This window comes from Rutidosis leptorrhynchoides, chromosome 8, assembly GCF_046630445.1.
Source record: "Rutidosis leptorrhynchoides isolate AG116_Rl617_1_P2 chromosome 8, CSIRO_AGI_Rlap_v1, whole genome shotgun sequence".
Lineage (NCBI taxonomy): Eukaryota > Viridiplantae > Streptophyta > Magnoliopsida > Asterales > Asteraceae > Rutidosis > Rutidosis leptorrhynchoides.
The window spans coordinates 348,461,085-348,484,168 of NC_092340.1; the positions used below are offsets into that span (position 1 = coordinate 348,461,085).

Here is a 23,084-nt window from a genome sequence, read left to right on the forward strand (position 1 = left end):
TTAAGTGGTTTGCATCCAGTTTGATATTCAGATTAAACAGTTTCAAACGAGATATTTTACATCCCTAATGAAACCAATATGAAGTACATATAGATACTATATGAAATAATCTACAAGTAACTAGAGTTTTGTACAATCATTTCTAATTAATAACAAGGTATGATGCAAACATATAAGCATCATAAATCTACCAAATATAAACTTAATAAGTTTCATATCATAATATAAATTAAGATAGATAAAAGTAAATTATATCTATATTAGTAGCAATTGAATTAGCTAACTCCAAATATTTAAACTTTGAATGATGATAAATAATGAACCTCAATTTTTGAAACTTAATAACAGTAACTGCAGTTATCTAATTCTTATTAACCAAAATAACAAATTGCTAGATTTCTTAAGAGCAATTAAAGTGGATAAGCCTAGAAATCAACGTTCACGTACGATGCTTCGGACTGAACTCTTTTTGCAGACAATTATAAATTTGTATTTCCTGCAATAAAATAGCATAGAATAAAAGCCATTGTAGTGTTAATAATGTTCTTCTACTGTCATTAATTGTTGTAAACAAAACAATGACTAGCTGCATAATATATGGACACGAACATATGATTTCAGCCGATTTGTCTGAAAATGGGTCATCTTGGGTTGCATTTTATCTTCCCAATGGGTCAGATAAGTGAACTTCAAAATGTTGGCACAAAAATCAAAGTCCAAACAAGTCAACTGGGTCAAAAGTCTCCAAAATGTCTTATAAAGGTTACAAACTCATTCACTTCTAATTATAAGAACCAAATTATTAATTCATCAGAATTGTTTTTATAATCTTAATTAATACATTAGTAACTTCCTGTTTTTTTTTTTTTTTTTTTTTTTGGGAAAAAATAACGAAAACTATATAGCCAAAGCTCTTTCATTGAAAAATGAAAGAACCAAACGAGAATACAGAGGCTAGGCTTGAGACCAGAAAACAAAACTCTTCGAACCTACTACAAGCACCCGCTATTTACTATCAAGCCCAACCGAAACTAAAAACTAACAAACTACATTAGTTACTTTGTATTATTATTACAACTTAGCAATAAAGTGCTTAAGTCAATAGGTCTGGTATTATTTTAATATCCATTTTGGCCTGCTACTAACCAACTCAGTCCACTCATTTTGCCAGCTACGATCACGATGTATATTAGGAGAATCTCATAAACAAAGGTTAAATCATACCTCATCTGAAACGGTAGGGGAGATACATTCCAGTGCTTGTTCGAAATGTCTTTTAATCACAAGTGGCATGTCACATAAAGAGCTTTCTGATGATGACATCATCGGTATTCCTTCATTAGCAGCAGAATTTGTGAGTTCAAATTTTCTAAATTCCTCATCGGCAGCAATCGTGTCAGCTTCATTTATCTGTAATAGGGACATAAGCTCAAAATACTATCCTACAGATTCATGAATTAGCCTCATCCACAGCACATTTAAAACTTGACATTGTACTGGTTAGGATAGGGGTGGCAAATTTAACCCATTTCCGTAATAAACAGATAACTCAAGTTAGATTCTATACTTAGTAGGTTACACAACAACAACAACAACAACAACAACAACAACAACAACAACAACAACAACAACAACAACAACAACAACAACAACGACAAAACCCAATACCACATAAGTAGTGTATGGGGGAGGTCAGATGTAGACAATCCTTCCCCTATGCGAGAATAAAGACAAGTCATTTCTCCACCCAGAGTGAAAAACACTCTCAAAAGAAAGTCATCCCTCTCTCTATTTAACGGATAGAGATATTGCTTCCGAGTGGACCTCCGGCCAATAATTAGTAAAATTTTGAAAAAAAAACAAATAAATTAAAAATAAAAATAAAATTGAGACGCCATGAAAATAGTAAAATCAAATTTCCATGGATTTTAAATCATGCCTGAAATTTAATTTAGGCTCTAAGAGTCAGTTAAGTCGCCAATAAATCGATGCTTGCTGTTGCCTCAATATATAGAGCCAAAGAAAAATGGCCAATTGGGTCAAACGGTTGATCACATTCTTTAGTGTAAATTCGTATTAGTCATTTTATGCTACTCGCTACTATTTTTTTTTTTTTTTTTTTTTTGGTTACTCAGGAACCCCCCTACGAACGAATCTTTGACTCCCCCGCAGAGGGTAAACCTGGGGGAACGAGCCCGCTGAGTGCTAGACCCGCTACCGGGTGAATTGTCTTTCGACATCCCTCCAGTCATCTCCCTTTTTGAACAAGCCGAGGCGGGACTCAAACTCGAACCCGGGTGGATGCTATCATGGGGATAGCTCAGTGGCCATCCAGGCTATGCCCGGATGGTTTACTCGCTACTAATTAACATACTGTGTATTGCCTACTTGTATAGTGAGACATTTTTCTTGTCTTTGTTACTCTGATTTGTTATAAATTTTTTTATTAGAAATAACACATACCAAATTTAAAAGATCGGCTCCACTAAAATTGTGACAAGCATCACTCTTCCCCAAAGCAATCAAGTCGACATCAGTATTTAGTTGCATCTTTGTAGAAAGAGCCTTTAAAATCAACCCACGCTCATCTGGAGTTGGCAGAGGTACATACAGACGTTTCCCAAGTCTTCCGGACCGTAAGACTGCTGGATCCATCTCATCTGGCCTAGAATAATCATCCAGTAAAATCAATAAATATTAATTATATGGTAGTAACATGGAATTTAATGATGATGAATATTGTTTTATACCTATTGGTGGCACCAATTACGTAAACCCCCTTGTTCTCATCACCACCATCTAACTCTATCAACAACTGCATGTAATAAAGGGCTTTTATCGCTCGGGTAGAAGTACATTAAGTATGAAGGTACGATTAACTATTTTGTAGTTTTTGTTACCTGATTTAGTGTTCGCTGAACAACCCATCCACCTTCATTTCCACGCTTTGTTGTCAGACCTTCTACCTGAATTTTCCAACAAGTTTAGTATTGAGTTTAAATTCGCCTTTTTGATTCTAGTTTTAGCTTAATAATTTGTATACTTTCCAGTTAATGGTTTTATGTACAGCTTTTAATCCAGTAAGTAAAATTGTTATTTGTTTGTCACTTAATCTGAAAAATTGTCTGTGTTTTATGAGACATATAAACAGAGACCCTTCCCAAACAGAGGCATATGGAAACAACACTTAATACAAAATAGAAGTAATTTTTTTAGAAGTGACTGATTATAGGAAAATGAAAATTAGTATAACCAGTTTTAAGAGGATGCAAACCTCATCAAGAAAGAGTATGCACGGAGCACACGTCCTTGCACGATTAAATAATTTCTGTATTGCCTTTTCACTCTCACCAACATACTTGTTCAAAAGCTCAGAACCCTTTATGTGTATGAAACTTGCTCCTACTTCATTAGCAACAGCTTTAGCAATCAAACTTTTTCCACAACCAGGAGGTCCATAAAGTAAAAACCCTGTCTGTCGTTTAACTCTGTTGTGTCCCTAAGAATAAGTTTTTAAACAATATTATTTAGTTCCTTTATTTAATAACATGACAACCACATTGTATATCACAAGGAGTTACCTTGAATGCGTTTGGATATTTTACTCGCCTAACGATATGTCGGTTAAACTCCTCTTTCAACTCACCATAACCACCAACGTCTTCCCATTTAACATTTGGAATGCTAGAGAATCCTTCTCTTTTAAGAGAAGGTTGAACCTGTTTTAATGCTACCTGGAATATGTCAAGACAAATGGGAAAAAGATAAACAAATTAACAATAATAAAAATAATAAATAAGGTCATTAACATTTAACATAAAGGATTAAACGAACTTGCTGAAAAAGTAGACATCGACTGGATCTTATTACCTCAAAATCAGACATTGTGATGCTAAGTTCAAATTTTTCAAACTCTTCAGTTGTCCATTTCTTCCTCAACCAATTTTTTCCATCTGTATCTGTATTATTTTCTTTAAAAAATTCCGACTTTTTCCAATTCACAAATCTCCTTTTAGCAACCCTACAAGCTGTATTAACCAAATCCTTTAAATCAGCTCCAACAAAACCTGCAGTTGCCCTGGACAGTTTGACCAGATCCAAAGCACCTTTGACTTTTAATTTTCGTGTCAGAACAGAAAGAATCTTTTCTCTAGCATTTTCGTTCGGAAGACCTAAAAGGTACTCTCGGTCAAACCGTCCAGACCTTCTTAGTGCTGGGTCAATCGTATCGGGTCTATTAGTAGCACCAATCACCAACACATATTTGTCATCTGGTTTGTGTGATTCATCCATACATGTCATCAACTGTGTCACAATTCGTTTTTCCATCTCCCTATGTTGATTCTCTCTTTTTGAGGCAATTGCATCAGTCTCATCAATGAAAACTATTGATGGTGCACTTCTATAAGCTTCTGCAAACAGTTCTCGTATACTCTCTTCTGATGCACCTGTAAAATATGTAATATACTATAATTATTTCGGTAAAGTTATGAATTCCCTACGAGAAAAACATACATAATTGTGTTGCATCAAAACATGCAACATTGGCACGAATTTTTTTTAATCATTATTCATAAAAATATTCAGAAGCAACTTGTACGGATCATATGGTTAAAATGCAATACCTGAAATACCAGAAACCAGCTCAGTAGCTGAAACCATATGAAACGGAACATCAGCCTCGTTAGCAATAGCACGAGCGAGACAGGTCTTCCCACACCCGGGCGGGCCGTGCAACAAAATCCCAGAAACTGGATCCACTGGAAAATATTGATCCAGAGTCGGTTGTCTTAAAGAAACAATCACTTCAAATTTCAGCTCTTGTAACAAATCATCAATTCCACCCAAATCCTTGAACATTACCTTACCCTGTTCATCACCATCATCATTCAATTTTCTTTTCTTCGTTTTCGCACTTGTTTTATTACTACTATCCGTAACCACTTCTACCTCCACATTTTTAGGCTCCTCAATAACCGTTTTTGGACTGTTCGTATCATCCTCACCCATTTTTGAAACCACGCATGAATTTTCTTCCAATTCGGACTTCGAATCATCCGACGTGGAATCATCCGGCGTGGAATCATGGTCATCACTATGAGAATTTGTAATATGTTTGCCGTTTTTGTGGATAACGATGTTGTTTTGGAGGGATCCAAGGTTTTTTCTTACCATATTAGTGAAAGGTTGAATTTGAATGCGACGATAATCAGTGTATTTGTCACGAACACGGACAGCAAGCTTAGCAAGCTCGTCAATGGACATAGTTGAGTTGTCCTGCCGGTAGGTTTCTTTTATACGTTCACGTAAAATTCTTTTGAACTTTTCGGTATTCCTCGGCGACCTTCTGTAATTTCGCATTCTTCCTTGCGGCGGCAGAAGTGGCGGCGGCGGCGGCGTGGATGAAAAATGAATTTTGCGTTGGCCGGGTTTATGAGTAATTTAATCACGAGAAAAGAGAAACTACTTGTAACAAAACTTGGTCTCCAAGTCCAGAAAAAGTTTATTTAATTTATTACAGTATCTTAAATCAAGTGATTATGTAAAAAAGACCATAATCTCTTATCCTATGTAGGCCCATGACTATTTTTTCTCATACTAGGCCCAAAGCTTATGATAATTTACGGTTCAGTATTTTATATGATTCAGCCCACTAGGCACCTCAACTCAAACCAATACATACAAATATATTTAATTTCATTCTTTAAATATATTTTCTTAGAACCGAAAAGAAAACCAGGTGAAACTACCGAGTACTATATTTTCTGGGATGTTTATTCCAATATGGAATGAGAGATATTTTGACTAAAAAAGTGTAGAACATTAGATCAAAATACGATAAATCACAAAATGATTTCTTTAAAGGATCAATCGTTTTCATATTCATAGTGAAAATAAGCAATATTGAAGGATGAACTTTGTAATTTTTATTGATGCTCAACTAAAAGATATACAAGATATATGTACATAAAACTAGAGCAAACCAAAACACAAGCATAAATTCTAATAGAACTCAAAGGGCTAACATTAAATATATGAGGCATGTCAAAAGTCTCTTAACATCCCCCGCAGTTGGATCGAGAGAAGAACGGACGATCAAACTGTCACTAAATTCTTCAAATAAAGCAGACGGCAAGCCTTTTGTGAAGATATATGCATATTGGTACCGTGATAGAAGATGAAGAACACGAACTTGTGTAGCAACAAGGTCTCGAACAAAGTAAATATCAATCTCAATGTGTTTCGTCTGCTAGTGTTGTAGTGGGTTGGACGAAAGATAAACATCACTCACATTATTTCAATAGACGAGAGTGGCAGAGAACAACGGGCGGTGAAGCTCGCGAAGAAGGTTGCGTAACCAACATGTTTCGGCAACTGCGTTGGCAACACCACGATACTCCACTTCCGCACTGGATCTGGAGGGTGTGTGTTGACGCTTCGAAGACCAAGATAACAGGTTGTTACCAAGAAAAACACAGTTACCAGAAGTAGATCTTCGAGTGGTGGGGCATCTTGCCCAATTAACATCTGAATATGTCACGGGAGAAGAATTAGATGAAGCAAACAACTGAAGCCCCTAGATCGAGTGTCCCCCGAATGTATCGGAAAATTCGTTAGAGAGCAGAGAAATGGGGCTCATGCGGATCGTGCATGAAAAGACAGATCTGCTGAACATCATAAGATATGTCGGGACGTGTAAATATGAGGTACTTAAGAGCACATGCAAGGCTGCGATACAAAGTAGAGTTAGATATAGTTGGGCCATTGCCCCCGAGTTTAGACTCAGTTTCAACTGGTGTCCTGCAAGGTTTGCAGTTTAACATGTCAGCACGCTCAAGTATCTCGATAGCATACTTCTTCTGGGAGAGAAACATCCTAGTAGGAGTGCTTGTAACATTAAGTATGTGTTAATAAAGGACTATTAAGTGTGTGTTAAATGATAGGAGCATGGTACTATTAATAGGAAAGTATTAGAGTTTGTACTATAATGGGTCTACGAATTAGGCCCAAACCTTTTAGGGCCAATATGTCGGGCTTATGTGGCATGTCTCTGGCGTATACTCACTGTTATGTAATGTACAATGCTTAATTGTAACACATCCTTAAGGCTTACGCATTGCTTGTAGCCTGACATTATCTCTGTACATCGTACGCTGATTACTTAATCCTCCGAGGGTTTTGCAATTGTTGGCGAAAACATGGTTGAGAACGGTATCCAAACCATACAAGTGTCGTTTTCCGTACCTAGATCTTTTTCCTTCCGAAGAGTTACGTATTTCATATAGGGATTCGATAGGTGTATCACTAAATACTATTATATCATTAAATGCGATAGTCGTTTTGTTATTATTGAAATAGTAAAGATAGTTTTGATATGGTTTGTTAGGAACTTTTGAGCCCCTAAACTAGACCTAATATTTATAACACCGGTTATTGCATTGCCTTATCTTGAATCTTCCGAAACGAGTATTCAACTTTGTGTAAGGCGTAGCTCATTATAGCGGTCCACCAGTTTACATATGGATACATTATTATTTAGTTCGCCGTGATGACTTGTCTCCCCCGACCATCTTATCTTGTCCTTTATTAGATCGTTGTCCTCTCGATGTATGTGTAGGAACTTCATCTTGAGAAGAGGTAACGTCTTCTAATTCTTGGTTCATTGTTTTTTTCACGCTAACCACACATGGTATGAATCGGCTCTTGGATGGGTTCCAAATTGAGTTTGTGGAACTTAAGTTGGATTAAAAGGATATTGATTATCAAATGAATTCGGTGTCGTTGGGATGTTTGGGTTCTAAAGTAGCGGGTTCCATTAATAATAGGGATGGCACCCGCAGGTCATGGGCGCGGATCCATTAGATCCATCATTCGTACCTGCGGTTTTTTTTGAATCTGTTAACCCGCGGATCTTTCTTGACGAGTTTATTTTTAGATCCATGCCCGTACCCGCGGATAGCCGCAGGTAACAGATTTTTCCGCGGATCTTTTTCATGAAATACATATGAATGCACAACAAAGTAATATAAGGACGCAGAAATAAGTACCATTAAATAATTCAAAGTATCAAAAACAACAACCAACCACATACTCATGTTCATGCCCATGATACATTAAAATGTGAAAACATAAAATAATTGCTTAGATTCAAATAACACATCTTCATGTTGTCTGTGTTCTTTATCATCACCAATATAGCATTCGGCATTCCACTATGTGAGATCTACAACGACCTGTAATCATGAAACAAAAGTTATCTTATTATAGTTAGTACATAAATAAATAATATACATATTATTCATATCTTAAACATTAAAAATATATTTCCGTACATCTTCACCATCTTCCTCCAAACTATCATAAAAAGTACAACAATTTGCATGTCCATTTGAGCATGATTCTAATACATAACAAGTAGAACGAACATAAGATTAGTTTACTAAAAAATTTAAGAAAAATAAGCATAGTAAGAGACTACCTTTAATTTGAGACCCTAACCAATCTTTTGCACACATTAACGCTTCCAACGTATTTGGATGTAGTCGACTACGATGTGGGCCAACAAATCGACCACTGGTGCTGAAGGCCGATTCTGATGCAACTGTAGATACTGGGATAGCAATAACATCCCAATCAATTAAAGCTAAATTAGGAAAATCTCGTGCATTTACCTTCCACCACGCCAACACATCAAAGTCGGGTGTCCTAGACTTAACCGGTTCATTCTTACACTTATCATATCCCGATCTTTCAAGAGTTGGAATGGAAGCTTGTTTTCCTTTAACATATTCACCATATTGTGACAATGGATCATCGAAATCAACACCGTTAGTGGTTGAAATAGCAGAAGTCTCTCCATCATTTACAACACTTTTAATCTTTGCATAATCCACGAACAACGCATAACAAAGATAATCTACTCTTTTTACGGAAGCTTTTACTTCTTCATCACCAAGTGGAGCATATATGATTGCAAAAAATACTCCCACCATTTTCAACTTGTATCTCGGATCAAGAAAAGAAACCACAACCATAACATCATTAAGTTCTAACAAATAGTTGTTAAATTTTTCCAACATAGAATTTGCCATTGAAGATATGATGGCGTCATCTTCACTTAACCAGTTAGTTGTAACATCCCGTATTTTTCCGTTAAATTATTTTAACGCCCGTCTTTTTATTTTAATAATATCCTTCGTATCTAGATTCGTATCCTCCGTTAGCTAACATTCTTAATATTTTCGTTATCGGATTATAACGTCTCCCGTACTCTCGTGTAATTCAAAATAATTCATTCGGTTAATTCCCGCACCCGACTACAAACTTGAGGGACCAATGTTGCCAAATGGCCAAAGTTTTGACTAGGTCAAATGGTCAACATTCACCACCTCCACTCATTCATCTCATTCTTTCTTTCATACTTCCATTATTTTCTCTCAACTTTCAAATCCTTAATTCATCATCTAAATTCGATTTTGGAGGCTAACATCAAAACAAATTACATATTTGGAATCCTCTCTTCATCCTCTACAACTTGATACCAATTTCATCTCATTTGGGTAACTTTCTAAAATCACTAGATTTCTTGTTCTTGGTGTTTTTAACTTATAAAAGTGTTAATTAGTGTCTATGGTTCAAGTCTAACATGAATATATGATTTGTATGCTCGATCTTGTTGTTTTGAAGTAACTAGCATGAACTTAAATTTTGGTGTGTTGTTCTTGAGATTTAGTTACTTAAAAGTTGTTAGATGTTAAAAGTTCATGTTTTAATTGTGTTACTAGTATCACTAGCTTCAATTTGATGTGTAGGTTGTTTTAGAAAACTTCATAAACTTGATTATTGATTTTGGTGATGTTGGTTAAGGTTTGATAGAACTAAATGTGAACATTTGATGCATTGAATACCATGAATTGTTGTTGGTAAGTGTTTAGTTGGATTGTATGCTTGATTACCTACGAAACGGCGTATTGTATGTAGGTAGTAAGTTCCCGAATCACCAAACCGCATTTATGAACTAGAATGTAATAAATGTTGAGCATTCAATGTGATTTTAGTTATTGTAAATGTCAAAGTGATTGATGAAATGTGTTTAGTCATTTTCCTCGTCAAAATACCTTTCCGATGATATAAGATACATGTTTTGGTGGTTTGCGAATCATAATTTGTGAATGTTTGAAGTTTGGTTCGTGCATTTGTTTGTTGCAGCAAAACAGGGCCTGCATACTGATCTGGACGCCATCCAGATTCTTGGACACCGTCCAGGCCTTCACATCTGGACGCCGTCCAGCAAATCTGGACGCCGTCCAGATGAACTGCTAGGGACTGTTTTGGTTTGCCATTTTTACGAAAAATGTTTTCTATGCTACGCACCTCCGATTCACATGTAACTTGTTCTAATATGCTCATATATGATTAAAAACCTCATAAAAATAGTTCGAGACCTGACCCGAACGTGTTGACTTTTTCGTTGACTTTGACCCGACCCAAGTTTGACTTTTAGTCAAACTTAACCAAATACTTATGCAACCTTTCTAACTTGCTTCTATACTTGTATCTTGCATGAAACTTGAAAATTTGATTTACATGCTACATAATCGAGTCTTAATGAGCCATAGGACTAATTGAACATCTTTGACCAACCGTGTTTACCGTTATTGATACAACTTACTTATTTAGGTCAAGACTAGCATTTGTTCTTTGCACGTTACTTGTTGAAGTATCTTTTTACTCTTGCACTCGAGGTGAGATCATAGTCCCACTTTTACTCTTTTAAACTTACATTTGGGATGAGAAAACATAAACGTTTTGTTTTACTAAGTGAACACAAGTATGAAAACAAACATTCTACATACGAGTTAGAACAAAATCCTCAATTCGATTATCATTAGTTACACTTGCCGGGTGTAAGCGAGAACTTATGTTGTATGGATCCATATGGGTTTGACAAACCCTCATTCGGACGGTTCGCTACCGTTATTCGGATGAAATGTATTTTCGAGAAACAGTGTATGTTCTAACACTATTGTGACGGGGTTCTATGGAAGGAAAGTTAAGCCTTGATAATTGGGTGCTCGTGAATATTAACTTTTGGAATGTATTACTATTATTTCAATCTTGCAAATCTTGTGATTCAACTTACTTACTTATTTACTCACTTACTTACTTAAACCTATGATTTCACCAACGTTTTCGTTGACAGAATTCTATGTTTTCTCAGGTCTTTGAATGATATGTGATACATGCTTTCGCTCATTATTTTGATACTTGCATTGGATGTCGAGTATATATGCATACATGGAGCATCTTTTGACTTTATTTAAAACTGTGTCGCATAGGTTTCATTTGTATTTATAACCTTGTAACGTAACTTTTGGTTAAACAATTCTTGTAAACTTTGAAACAATCTTTACATTTGAAATGAATGCGACATACTTTGGTCAAACGTTATTTTAAAGACTTATGACCACGTAACGGGACCTAAGTTGACGGCGCCGTCAATGATGATTTTGTCGGGTCGCTATAGATGGTATCAGAGCATTGGTTGAAGGGATTTAGAGTTCATTGGTGTCGACCCCGAGTCATAGGGTACATTAGTGAATCTAGACTACAACCGGCATATAGACTTGAAGTAGGAATTACTTGACTAATTGTGCATTTATACTCGAACTCATCTATTCACATCTAACTCTATTTCATCTTAATCGCACGTTATTTAATTTGATTTTCGCACCACCTTGACTTTATGAAACAATGTTAAATACACACGTGAATTAGGATAATATAATTTCCGGGATTATATTATGGTGATTCATGTGGACATTCCAACATTATGACATAAAGAATTTAAGGCGAGTCAAGGAAAATTTTCTCTCTATCCTTATTTCATATCACGGTTAGTATTATTGAGAATACTAATCAACGATATCTTTGTGTCATGAAGGAACGATGGCTCACCAAGGTCAACACAATACTCCTCCTGAAACTCTCGAACAAGCTCTTCAACGAATGATAGCCACCGCCGTGGGAGAGGCCGTGTCCGGTCACTTCTCTAACAACAACAACAACAAACATGGGGCCGGTAATTCAAACGAGGGGTGCTCCGACAAAAACTTCATGAAGTACAACCCTCCCACTTTCGATGGAACCGGGGGACCGGTTGCTCTCACCTGATGGTTCGAACAAATGGAAGCCGTTTTTAGCATAAGCGGTTGTTGGGACCAAGATAAGGTCAAGTTTTCCACCCTCACTCTCACCGGTATTGCTCTCTCATAGTGGAACACATATGTACAATCGGTGGGTATCGATGAAGCCCTTACACTCTCTTGGACCGAATTAAGAGAAAGAATGATCACCGAATACTTCTCGCGCGAAGAGACTCGAAGGCTCGAACATGGGCCAAGAAATTTAAAAATAGCCCGAGATGACCTCGAAGCTTATAATCAACGGTTTTCCGAACTAACCTCAATTTGTCCAAACCTCCGGGCTCCCGGGCCCCAAGGAGTTGAGTTTTACATGGATGGCCTCCCTAAGAGCATTCCACACGGGGTAATGCCATCAAGACCCGCCGACCTACAAGAGGCTGTGATGATAGCCCGCCGATTTATAAAAACGGTGGACGAAATTGAAGCGCCGGCACCAACGGCCGAGGCCCAACCGGGCAACAACAAAAGAAAACGGGAAGCCTCTCCATCAAGCAACCACAACCACAACGACTTCACCAAGAAGCCTTTCACCCCCGGCGGCAGGAAAAGTTATGCCGGAACTTGACCTTTTTGCAACAAGTGCCACAAACATCATTATGGAAAATGTGGCAAACCATTTTGCATCAAGTGTCAAAGAAGTGGCCATGTGGCCCATGGTTGTAAAGGTGCCGCCCCCGTCGCTAAAAAGGTGCCCAGTGCACGCAGAAGAGGTGCTTGTTTCGAATGTGGCCAACTGGGTCACCTTAAGAATGCATGTCCCAAGAAGAACGCCAACCCCAATGTACGTGAATGAGCTTTCAACATTAACACCTAGGATGCCCGGAATGACAATTAGTTACGGGTACGTTTCTTCTCAACAACTCTTATGTTTCATGTTTATCCGATTCGGGTGTCGATAAATGTTTTGTATCCAAGGCTTTGGAGCCTACTCTTTGCACTCCACCACTCCCCCTAGATATTACTTACGCCATTTAAGTGACCAACGGAAACTATTGTGTGCCAACCAATTTTTATAGGAGGGTGTACGTTAAACTTTTGAGTAAGAAGTTAGAAACTGACTTGATGTCTATAGAATTAAGGAGCTCGAAATCTATTCGTTAAGAAGAAATGTTTCCCCACATATATGTATTGATTATCATGAACTAAATAATTTCCGGTTAAGAACCAATATCCTTTTTCCCCGTATCAGTGACCTCTTGATCAAGTACAAGGATCTCGTGTGTATTCCAAATCGATCTCCATCCTGGTTATCATCAATTGAGGGTTAAGGGAGATGATGTCTCCAAAACCGCTTCCCGAACTCACTACGATAGTTATAATTTTCTTTTAATATCGTTCAGTTTAACTAAGGCTCCGTCCGTATTCATAGACCTCCTGAACCGCGTATGCAGACTTATCTAGACAAATCCATTATCGTATTTACAAATGATGTCTAAACCTATTCAAGTAAACAAGAAAACGAACAACGTCTTCGTCTTACGCTCGAACTCTCGAGAAAGGAGCAACTCTATACCGAATTCTCCAAGTGAGAATTTTGGTTAAACGAAGTTCAATTCCTAGACCATGTTGTTAGTGGTCAAGGTATTACAATAAAATCTCACAATCGAAGCCACACGTAATCGGGAAACCCTCATGACTCTATCTTGTATTTGTAAAATCTTAGATCTCGCCGGTTATTACCGAAGATTCATTTCCGACTTTTTCTAGTGTTGCATGACCTTTAACCTCGTTAACTCACTAAGGGAAAAATTTAAACCTCTCCGTGTTCAAGCCTTGAACGTGATTTTTCATACCAACCTTACTAGCTAAATTTGTGTAGCACAAGATGGAACCCAAATATGGAAATATTTCTACTTGAATGCCTGAAAGGCATACTCTCTCTACTCGAAATCATGGAAAATGAGATTCGTTAGTTTTCACGAAGAATTTGAATACTTAATTATGAATCCGATCAATCTTCTCATCACCACGCACCACGTTACATAACACTGTTATTTCACTATGACCGTCTGATATTACTGGGACCCAAGATAACACACAATCCAAGGATACCTCTTTTTTCTTTGACTTATCGTCCTTATGATTCTGATAATTGGCCATCTACTACTCAACCCCGAACTATACAACTATGTGTACTATCTCGTTTCCCACCAAATCTTAACATTTGGCCACTAGATGCGCGATATGGCTACCTCAAGGTATAAACTCATCCTATTCTAAGTTCTCATTTCACTCCTATCTTTTCGCTCGTACTTCAGTATAAGGAAACCTTTTATATAAATGCTCAATGGAGAGAGAGACTCTTCACGTATTACTAGTATTCACCACGAGGGGGACTAGCCCTGACGAACGTTTTTCAGTAGCTGATAAGAAACCTGTTCCAACGAACGCTTTCGAGCCCTAACTAACTTGTTCAAACATATCTTAAGAAATTCTATTCCAACACGGTGTACCATTGTCAATTATCCCGGATTGAAATACTCGTTACACATCTAGTTTACAAGAAGCCTTAGGAACACGTTTAGACATGAGTACCGCGTATATTCTACAAACGGACGAACCAAGCAAACGAACGGTTTACATCTTGGAACATGTTACAAACTTGTATTATCGCCTTTAGTTGATCCCTCTTACAATAGTAGTTACCACTCGTGTGTTAACGCGCACTTTTTGAAACTTTATATAACCGCAAATGTCGTTCTCCTATTCGTTGGACCGAAGTGGGTGACAAGCAAATCACAGGATCCGAACTTATTCAAGAGACAACTGTTGAGATAGTTCAAGTCCTAGAAGGGCTCAAGACGGCCCGTAGTCGCCAAAAGGACTATGCCGATGTTAGGCGTAAACCTTCCGAATTCCAAGTCAGTAACCGTGTAATATTGAAAAACCGCACCTTGGAAAGGTGTAATCCATTTCGGGAAATCGAGGAAAGTTATATCCGCAATATTGATTCTTTTGAAATCTTGGGGCGTATTGGAACCGCTTCCTACCGTTTAGAACTTCCGACTCAATTAAGTTTCCGTTTACCCTACGTTCCATGTAACAAACTTAGAGACGTGTCCTGCGGAACAGGAATGTACTACCATTCTAGATAAACTTACTATCGATGACAAACTCCTCTTCGTAGAAAGACCTGTTGAAATTGTGGATCGTAAAACCAAGCCTTAATACAACGTAAAACCCCGACTATCCAGATTCGTGGAAATGCCCAAGGACGTATCTTCACTTATTCATAGATTGGACAACACAAGGTCCCGAGTAAGAGACATCGACTATTACTTCCCACTAAATTTCGGGACGAAATTTCTTTTAAGGTATGGGTAATGTAACATCCCGCATTTTTCCATTAAATTATTTTAACGCCCGTCTTTTTATTTTAATAATATCCTTCGTATCTAGATTCGTATCCCCCGTTAGCTAACATTCTTAATATTTTCGTTATCGGATTATAACATCTCCCGTACTCTCGTGTAATTCAAAATAATTCGTTCGGTTAATTCCCGCACCCGACTACAAACTTGAGGGACCAATGTTGCCAAATGGCCAAAGTTTTGACTAGGTCAAATGGTCAACATTCACCACCTCCACTCATTCATCTCCTTCTTTCTTTCATACTTCCATTATTTTCTCTCAACTTTCAAATCCTTAATTCATCATCTAAATTCGATTTTGGAGGCTAACATCAAAACAAATTACATATTTGGAATCCTCTCTTCATCCTCTACAACTTGATACCAATTTCATCTCATTTGGGTAATTTTCTAAAATTACTAAATTTCTTGTTCTTGGTGTTTTTAACTTATAAAAGTGTTAATTAGTGTCTATGGCTCAAGTCTAACATGAATACATGATTTGTATGCTTGATCTTGTTGTTTTGAAGTAACTAGCATGAACTTAAATTTTGGTGTGTTGTTCTTGAGATTTAGTTGCTTAAAAGTTGTTAGATGTTAAAAGTTCATGTTTTAATTGTGTTACTAGTATCACTAGCTTCAATTTGATGTGTAGGTTGTTTTAGAAAACTTCATAAACTTGATTATTGATTTTGGTGATGTTGGTTAGGGTTTGATAGAACTAAATGTGAACATTTGATGCATTGAATGTCATGAATTGTTGTTGGTAAGTGTTTAGTTGGATTGTATGCTTGATTACCTACGAAACGGCATATTGTATGTAAGTAGTAAGTTCCCGAATCACCAAACCGCATTTATGAACTAGAATGTAATAAATGTTGAGCATTCAATGCGATTTTAGTTGTTGTAAGTGTCAAAGTGATTGATGAAATGTGTTTAGTCATTTTCCTCATCAAAATACCTTTCCGATGATATAAGATACATGTTTTGGTGGTTTGCGAATCATAATTTGTGAATGTTTGAAGTTTGGTTCGTGCATTTGTTTGTTGCAGCAAAACAGGGCCTGCAGACTGATCTGGACGCTGTCTAGATTCTTGGATGCCGTCCAGGCCTTCATATCTGGACGCCGTCCAGATGAACTGTCAGGGACTGTTTTGGTTTGCCATTTTTACGAAAAATGTTTGCTATGCTACGCACCTCCGATTCACATGTAACTTGTTCTAACATGCTCATATATGATTAAAAACCTCAGAAAAATAGTTCGAGAACGTGTTGACTTTTTCGTTGACTTTGACCTGACCCAAGTTTGACTTTTAGTCAAACTTAACCAAATACTTATGCAACCTTTCTAACTTGCTTCTATACTTGTATCTTGCATGAAACTTGACAATTTGATTTACATGCTACATAATCGAGTCTTAATGTGCCATAGGACCAATTGAACATCTTTGACCAACCTTGTTTACCGTTATTGATACAACTTACTTGTTTAGGTCAAGACTAGCATTTGTTCTTTGCACGTTACTTGTTAAAGTATCTTTTTACTCTTGCACTCGAGGTGAGATCATAGTCCCACTTTTACTCTTTTAAACTTACATTTGGGATGAGAAAACATAAACGTTTTGTTTTACTAAGTGAACACAAGTATGAAAACAAACATTCTACATACGAGTTAGAACAAAATCCTCAATTCGATTATCATTAGTTACACTTGCCGGGTGTAAGCGAGAACTTATGTTGTATGGATCCATATGGGTTTGACAAACCCTCATTCGGACGGTTCGCTACCGTTATTCGAATGAAATGTATTTTCAAGAAACAGTGTATGTTCTAACACTATTGTGATGGGGTTCTATGGAAGGAAAGTTAAGCCTTGATAATTGGGTGCTCGTGAATATTTACTTTTGGAATGTATTACTATTATTTCAATCTTGCAAATCTTGTGATTCACCTTACTTACTTATTTACTCACTTACTTACTTAAACCTATGATTTCACCAACATTTTCGTTGACAAAATTCTATGTTTTCTCAGGTCTTTGAACGATATGTGATACATGCTTCCGCTCATTATTTTGATACTTGCATTGGATGTCGAGTATATATACATACATGGAGCTTCTTTTGACTTTATTTAAAACTGTGTCGCATATGTTTCATTTGTATTTATAACCGTGTAACGTAACTTTTGATTGAACAATTCTTGTAAAATTTGAAACAATCTTTATATTTGAAATGAATGCGACATACTTTGGTCAAACGTTATTTTAAAGACTTATGACCACGTAACGGGACCTAAGTAGACGGCGCCATCAATGACGATTTTGTCGGGTTGCTACATTAGTCAACTGAATTTTAAGTTGACACACCTTAGAAAAAAAGTCATTAGCCGTTGGATACGCGGTACCTGAGAAAAATCCTATTAGTTCATAGAAAATTTTCAATTTCTTACATATATCTTCAGCTAACTTCCAATCACCGTCTGATGGCAAACAAACATAATTTTTAGCTTTGAGTTTCATGTTTGAAAATACTTCTTTGTAACCCAGAGCAACATCCAACATCATATAAATTGAGTTCCACCTTGTTATGCAATAACAAACTAACTTTTTAGTTGCAAGAACCTTAAGTTTTCGAGCTTGTTTTTCAAATTCTTCACTCCTTTTAGCCGTTGCTCTCCAGTACATTACACTATCTCGAATTTTTTCAATGGACTCTCCTATCACCACTAAACTGTCTTTAACAATTATATTTAAGATATGTGCCACACATCTCATGTGTAAGAGTCTCCCTTCCAACATTAGATACTCCCCTGAAAGTTTTTCTTTAAGTAACTTTAACATCAAATCATTTGTTGAACAATTATCAACAGTAAAAGTAGATAACTTCCTATCAATATCCCATTCCATGCACCATTGTATTAACTAACTCATTACAAAGTTGTTTCGCAAAATGTGGATGAGGTATATATGCAAACCTACGATGAAATTAAATAATCTTTCTATTAGATAAAGTGTTATGTAATACATATATACAAATAAGCTGAGAGTATATGAAATGATGGAAAATCGTGTATACCTTTAAATATTATAAACACAGCGGAACCATAAAAATAAACATATTTTTATTTATTAATAAACATTTTTTCTTAACATTAAAATAAACATCATTTATTTTATTATAAACTTTCACACGATTAACGGTTTCCAACAAGATCCAATTACACCACTAATAATTGTCAATTAATTAATTCACAAGTAGAGTTGATAGTGCTCCAAATGAACATATATTTAGTATCAATATCCCTCCGATATGTAAAGATTTCAGTTGCAATTGTTCCATTTTCATGTAATATTCATTTATATTAAATAAGTGCGAAGACAAAAGGCGAAAACAACGAATTGAAGACGCAAAGGTCCAAAAAGCTCAAAAGTACAAGATACAATTAAAAAGGTTCAATTTATTGATAAGGAACGTCTAAAAATGACAAGAGTACAAGTTACGAAACGCAAAGTACAAAATATCTCAGCGTACGCAAGGACGTTCGAAAATCCGGAACCGGTACATGAACCAACTCTCAACGCTCGACGCAACGGGAAAAAAAATTACGAGTCTACTATGTATATAAATATAATATAATATATAAATAATTATAAAAATTATTTATATATTATATATATTTAAATAAAAACCGTCGGCAGCCTTGGAACTTGAACTTGTGGGCTGGTTTTGGAACCTCCGCGACTTGCGGAGCTGGAAGGCCAAAATGGCCGCGACTCGCGGAGCAGTGAATTTCAGTTCTGGCTATAAAAGCTCTCGAGTTCTGCATGTAAAATATATAATAAAAATAATAATAATAATACTCCCTAGTATAATATAAATAAATATATATATATGTATATATAGTATAGATTAGTGTTATATTAGATTAGTTTGGGTTATGTAAAAGTTATTTTTACGGGGTTTTAAAGTCGGAACTCTGTCCGTGTAACACTACGCGATAAATAATCAATGTAAGCTATGTTCTCCTTTTTAAATTAATGTCTCGTACTTAAGTTATTATTATGCTTATTTAAAACGAAGTAATCATGATGTTGGGCTAATTACTAAAATTGGGTAATTGGGCTTTGTACCATAATTGGGGTTTGAACAAAAGAACGACACTTGTGGAAATTAGACTATGGGCTATTAATGGGCTTTATATTTGTTTAACTAAATGATAGTTTGTTAATGTTAATATAAAGATCTACAATTGGGCGTCCCTATAAATTACCATATACACTCAATCGGACACGATGGGCGGGGTATTTATATGTACGAATAATCGTTCATTTAACCGGACACGGGAATGGATTAATAGCCACTAGAATAATTAAAACAGGGGTGAAATTACATTCAAGGGTAATTGGTGTAATTGTTAACAAAGTAGTAAAACCTTGGTTTACACGCAGTCGATAACCTGGTGTATTCATTAAACAAAGTATTAAAACCTTGTTACAATTCGAATCCCCAATTAGTTGGAATATTTAACTTCGGGTATAATAATAATTTGACGAGGACACTTGCACTTTATATTTATGACTGATGGACTGTTATGGACGAAAACCAGACGGACATATTAAATAATCCAGGACAAAGGACAATTAACCCATGGGCATAAAACTAAAATCAACACGTCAACCATCATGGTTACGGAAGTTTAAATAAGCATAATATATTTTATTTCATATTTCCTCGTACTTTTATTTATTGTCATTTTAATTATGGTTATTTATTTTATTGTTATTTAAATATCATCATTTACTATACGCTTCGCTTAAAATATAAATCGACAAACCGGTCATTAAACGGTAAACCCCCTTTTATATATTATTATATATATATTTATATATTTTGTACAAATATAGTTTTTTAAAAATATAGTGTGCAATAAGCCCGCTCCCTGTGGAACGAACCGGACTTACTAAAAACTATACTACTCTACGATTAGGTACACTGCCTATAGTGTTGTAGCAAGGTTTAGGTATATCCATTTTGTAAATAAATAATTAAAACTTGTGTAATTTGTAACGTATTTCGTAGTAAAATATAGTACTATCACGTACCCCTCCGCTACCACATCAAGTTTTTGGCGCCGCTGCCGGGGAACTTGGCGAAACGCTATATTTTTAATATATATTTGTATAAATATATTTTTAGAAAAACAATAAAAAAAAAAAAAAAAAAACACGTCAAATTAAAAACTGTACCAGAGTTGAATTTTGGAACCCCGCGACTCGCGGGGTTTGCTTAATCTATTACCGCGACTCGCGGAGACACTCTGACACGGGTACACAGAACCCTAATTCAGCATTTATTACGGATTATTAATTATTATTATTATTATTAACCCTAATTATTATTAATATTATAATTAAGTTTTATTTTAATTTAAGTTTTATTTAATTTATATTTTAGTTAAATTAGTTTAATTAAATTGTAAAATTAATAGTTTAATTAAATAAATAATATAAAAATAATATTTTTATAAAAATTGTACTTTTTACAACTTTTTGTATATTTTTATATTTTGTTCCTTTTCAATCGTTTTAGCGTAATATTTGTATTTTTAGCTCATATTTAGTTTTAAACTTAGTTTTTACCATAGTTATTTTTACTTCTAGATTTTTAGGCTTTGCCGTAAAATCCCTTAAGTGCTTTTTCTTTAGACTAAGATTTAGGTGCTTTAGAATTTTGCGACACCGTTTTTATATTTTAGTACCTTTTTAAGTTATTACCATTTGGGATATAGTTTTTCTTTTAAGCTTTAATATTTTTAAATGCAACTTTTAATTCTTAGTTTTTAATTCCTTTTTAAGTTACGACGCGCTATTTTCTTATTTTTATTTTTCGACGTTTTTCGACGCGCATTCTTTTTCTTTCTTATTTCTCGACGCTTTAGTTTTTAGGACATAGAAATTTTCTCTATTTCTTATCTAATATCTCAAACAGAAAGAAAAATTATTTAAGTGGTTAAATTAATGGACGTTGACAATTTTCTGCTTCGTAGTAATAGTTGGATTTGTTAGTGGCTGAGTTGTGAGCTTCCGATTTAAAGGGTTCTGGCTCCCTGCTACATCTTTTGGCTATTCGAAACGTGGGCAAAAGCAGAAAAGTCTATTAATTGGACAACTTATATAAGTTTTTCTATTTTTATAACTAATAGGATAATTAGTAAATGCACCACATTGTAGCTAAAATTTGGCCATCGCAATAAAATGGAAAATTTTGAAAACAGGGCCTTGGAAACTCTTTTTGAACTCCAAAATCAATTAAATCAATACCCTCAAACGAGTGTTGATAACAATTCATTCGGTCAATCTTGGATCACGAACGACGAAACAATAACTGGTTGTGAAATTTGTGGAGATTATCACTCAACATGGAAATGTTACTATTACGTTCCTATGGAAAATTACGCACCCACGGAACCTGAATGGAACGATTACGAAGAATACAATTCAAATTGGGATTATTCCCAAGAATATATCCAAACTCAACAACCAGAAGACGAGGAAAATTATGTGCCTGAAAATTCTTTAGATTATATGAAAATCAAACTCGAAGAACTCAATGCTCAAAATGAACAAATGAGAGAGTTTGTAAACCGGCAAGCTGAAACTCTATCAGACTACACACCTGTTGATCTGAGGAGTATTGTACAAGAAAATCTCATATCATCAAATTTTGATGAATTCGAGAGCTCCGAAATCACCAACTATCCCGATGATACTTTTTATTCAGTCTTACTAATTTCACAACATATCGACACATTAGCCTCTACAGACAAAATCATCAATCCATCAATGAATGATGAAGAAGAAATAAGGGTGACAAATTGGTACTCTTGGGAAAACGATAACGTTGAAAATTTTAACCCCGAGACCAAACCGAACTTCACCATTACACAACCTTCCAACCCAATATTCTCTATAGAAGAGTCATCTACCGAAGATGAACTACGAGCTATAATAGATAATGACACCTCGGATTTCACCCAATTGGGTAATAGAGGTGAAAACTTTGATCCCGAGAATAAACGGAAGGAAATATTAGGAATTGTCCACCCTATAGAAATATGTATGTCGGTATATATCGATCCATTTGACCAAGAACCAGAAAAGAGACATATCCATTTACTAAAAGCTACACTTAAAAAAGAATTAAGTAGTGACGATCGGGTGAGTTTAAACTTTAAACCCATTGATATATTATACACCACCCGAGATGTAAATAACTGGCTCACTATTTTAATTCGTGGAACTTATTCTACCGACTTCACATGTCGTCAGCTAAGTGTGGGGAAGTCTAACCCCACTTAACGTTAAATTAGGGGTTCGGATTAGTGCATAACTCGTTAACAAAAATGCATGATAAGTTAGGGTAAAAGACGCATTTTCAAAATTAGCAAACAGTTCAGAAAAGCAACCGTTTTTGAAGAAAAATATGTGTGATAAAACAACATTAAGGAATGAACGATGAGGCGCGCC

General features: G+C 35.7%; 3 protein-coding genes across 3 annotated transcripts; all 3 read right to left on the reverse strand.

Annotated features, from left to right (window-relative positions):
* Nucleotides 1–372: 372 nt before the first annotated feature.
* On the reverse strand, nt 373–5,265 carry LOC139864592 (cell division control protein 48 homolog C-like). Its single transcript, XM_071853172.1, has 9 exons — nt 4,626–5,265; nt 3,871–4,448; nt 3,582–3,734; nt 3,275–3,499; nt 2,901–2,966; nt 2,751–2,815; nt 2,464–2,665; nt 1,225–1,410; nt 373–496 (listed from the first exon to the last, which is right to left on the reverse strand). The coding sequence occupies exons 1-9, from the start codon at nt 5,263–5,265 to the stop codon at nt 440–442; spliced, it is 2,172 nt and encodes a 723-aa protein (XP_071709273.1). The 3' UTR covers nt 373–439.
* A 1,033-nt stretch (nt 5,266–6,298) lies between these two features.
* On the reverse strand, nt 6,299–6,875 carry LOC139864593 (uncharacterized mitochondrial protein AtMg00810-like). The gene is made up of 2 exons (XM_071853173.1): nt 6,722–6,875; nt 6,299–6,528 (listed from the first exon to the last, which is right to left on the reverse strand). Exons 1-2 carry the CDS (start codon nt 6,873–6,875, stop codon nt 6,299–6,301), a joined length of 384 nt encoding a protein of 127 aa, XP_071709274.1.
* Nucleotides 6,876–17,895: 11,020 nt separating this feature from the next.
* LOC139864594 (zinc finger BED domain-containing protein RICESLEEPER 2-like) lies at nt 17,896–18,464 on the reverse strand. Its single transcript, XM_071853174.1, has 2 exons — nt 18,008–18,464; nt 17,896–17,903 (listed from the first exon to the last, which is right to left on the reverse strand). The coding sequence occupies exons 1-2, from the start codon at nt 18,462–18,464 to the stop codon at nt 17,896–17,898; spliced, it is 465 nt and encodes a 154-aa protein (XP_071709275.1).
* Nucleotides 18,465–23,084: the final 4,620 nt, after the last annotated feature.

Coding starts and splice junctions, on each gene's coding strand:
- LOC139864592 (XM_071853172.1), bottom strand. CDS start 5,265: ATGTCCATTGACGAGCTTGCTAAGCTTGCTGTCCGTGTTCGTGACAAA. Junction 2,967..3,274: donor GCATACTCTTTCTTGATGAG/GTTTGCATCCTC, acceptor TGGAAAATTCAG/GTAGAAGGTCTGACAACAAA. Junction 2,666..2,750: donor GTAATTGGTGCCACCAATAG/GTATAAAACAAT, acceptor TGATTATTCTAG/GCCAGATGAGATGGATCCAG.
- LOC139864593 (XM_071853173.1), bottom strand. CDS start 6,875: ATGTTTCTCTCCCAGAAGAAGTATGCTATCGAGATACTTGAGCGTGCT. Junction 6,529..6,721: donor TTTGTATCGCAGCCTTGCAT/GTGCTCTTAAGT, acceptor TGACATATTCAG/ATGTTAATTGGGCAAGATGC.
- LOC139864594 (XM_071853174.1), bottom strand. CDS start 18,464: ATGGAATGGGATATTGATAGGAAGTTATCTACTTTTACTGTTGATAAT.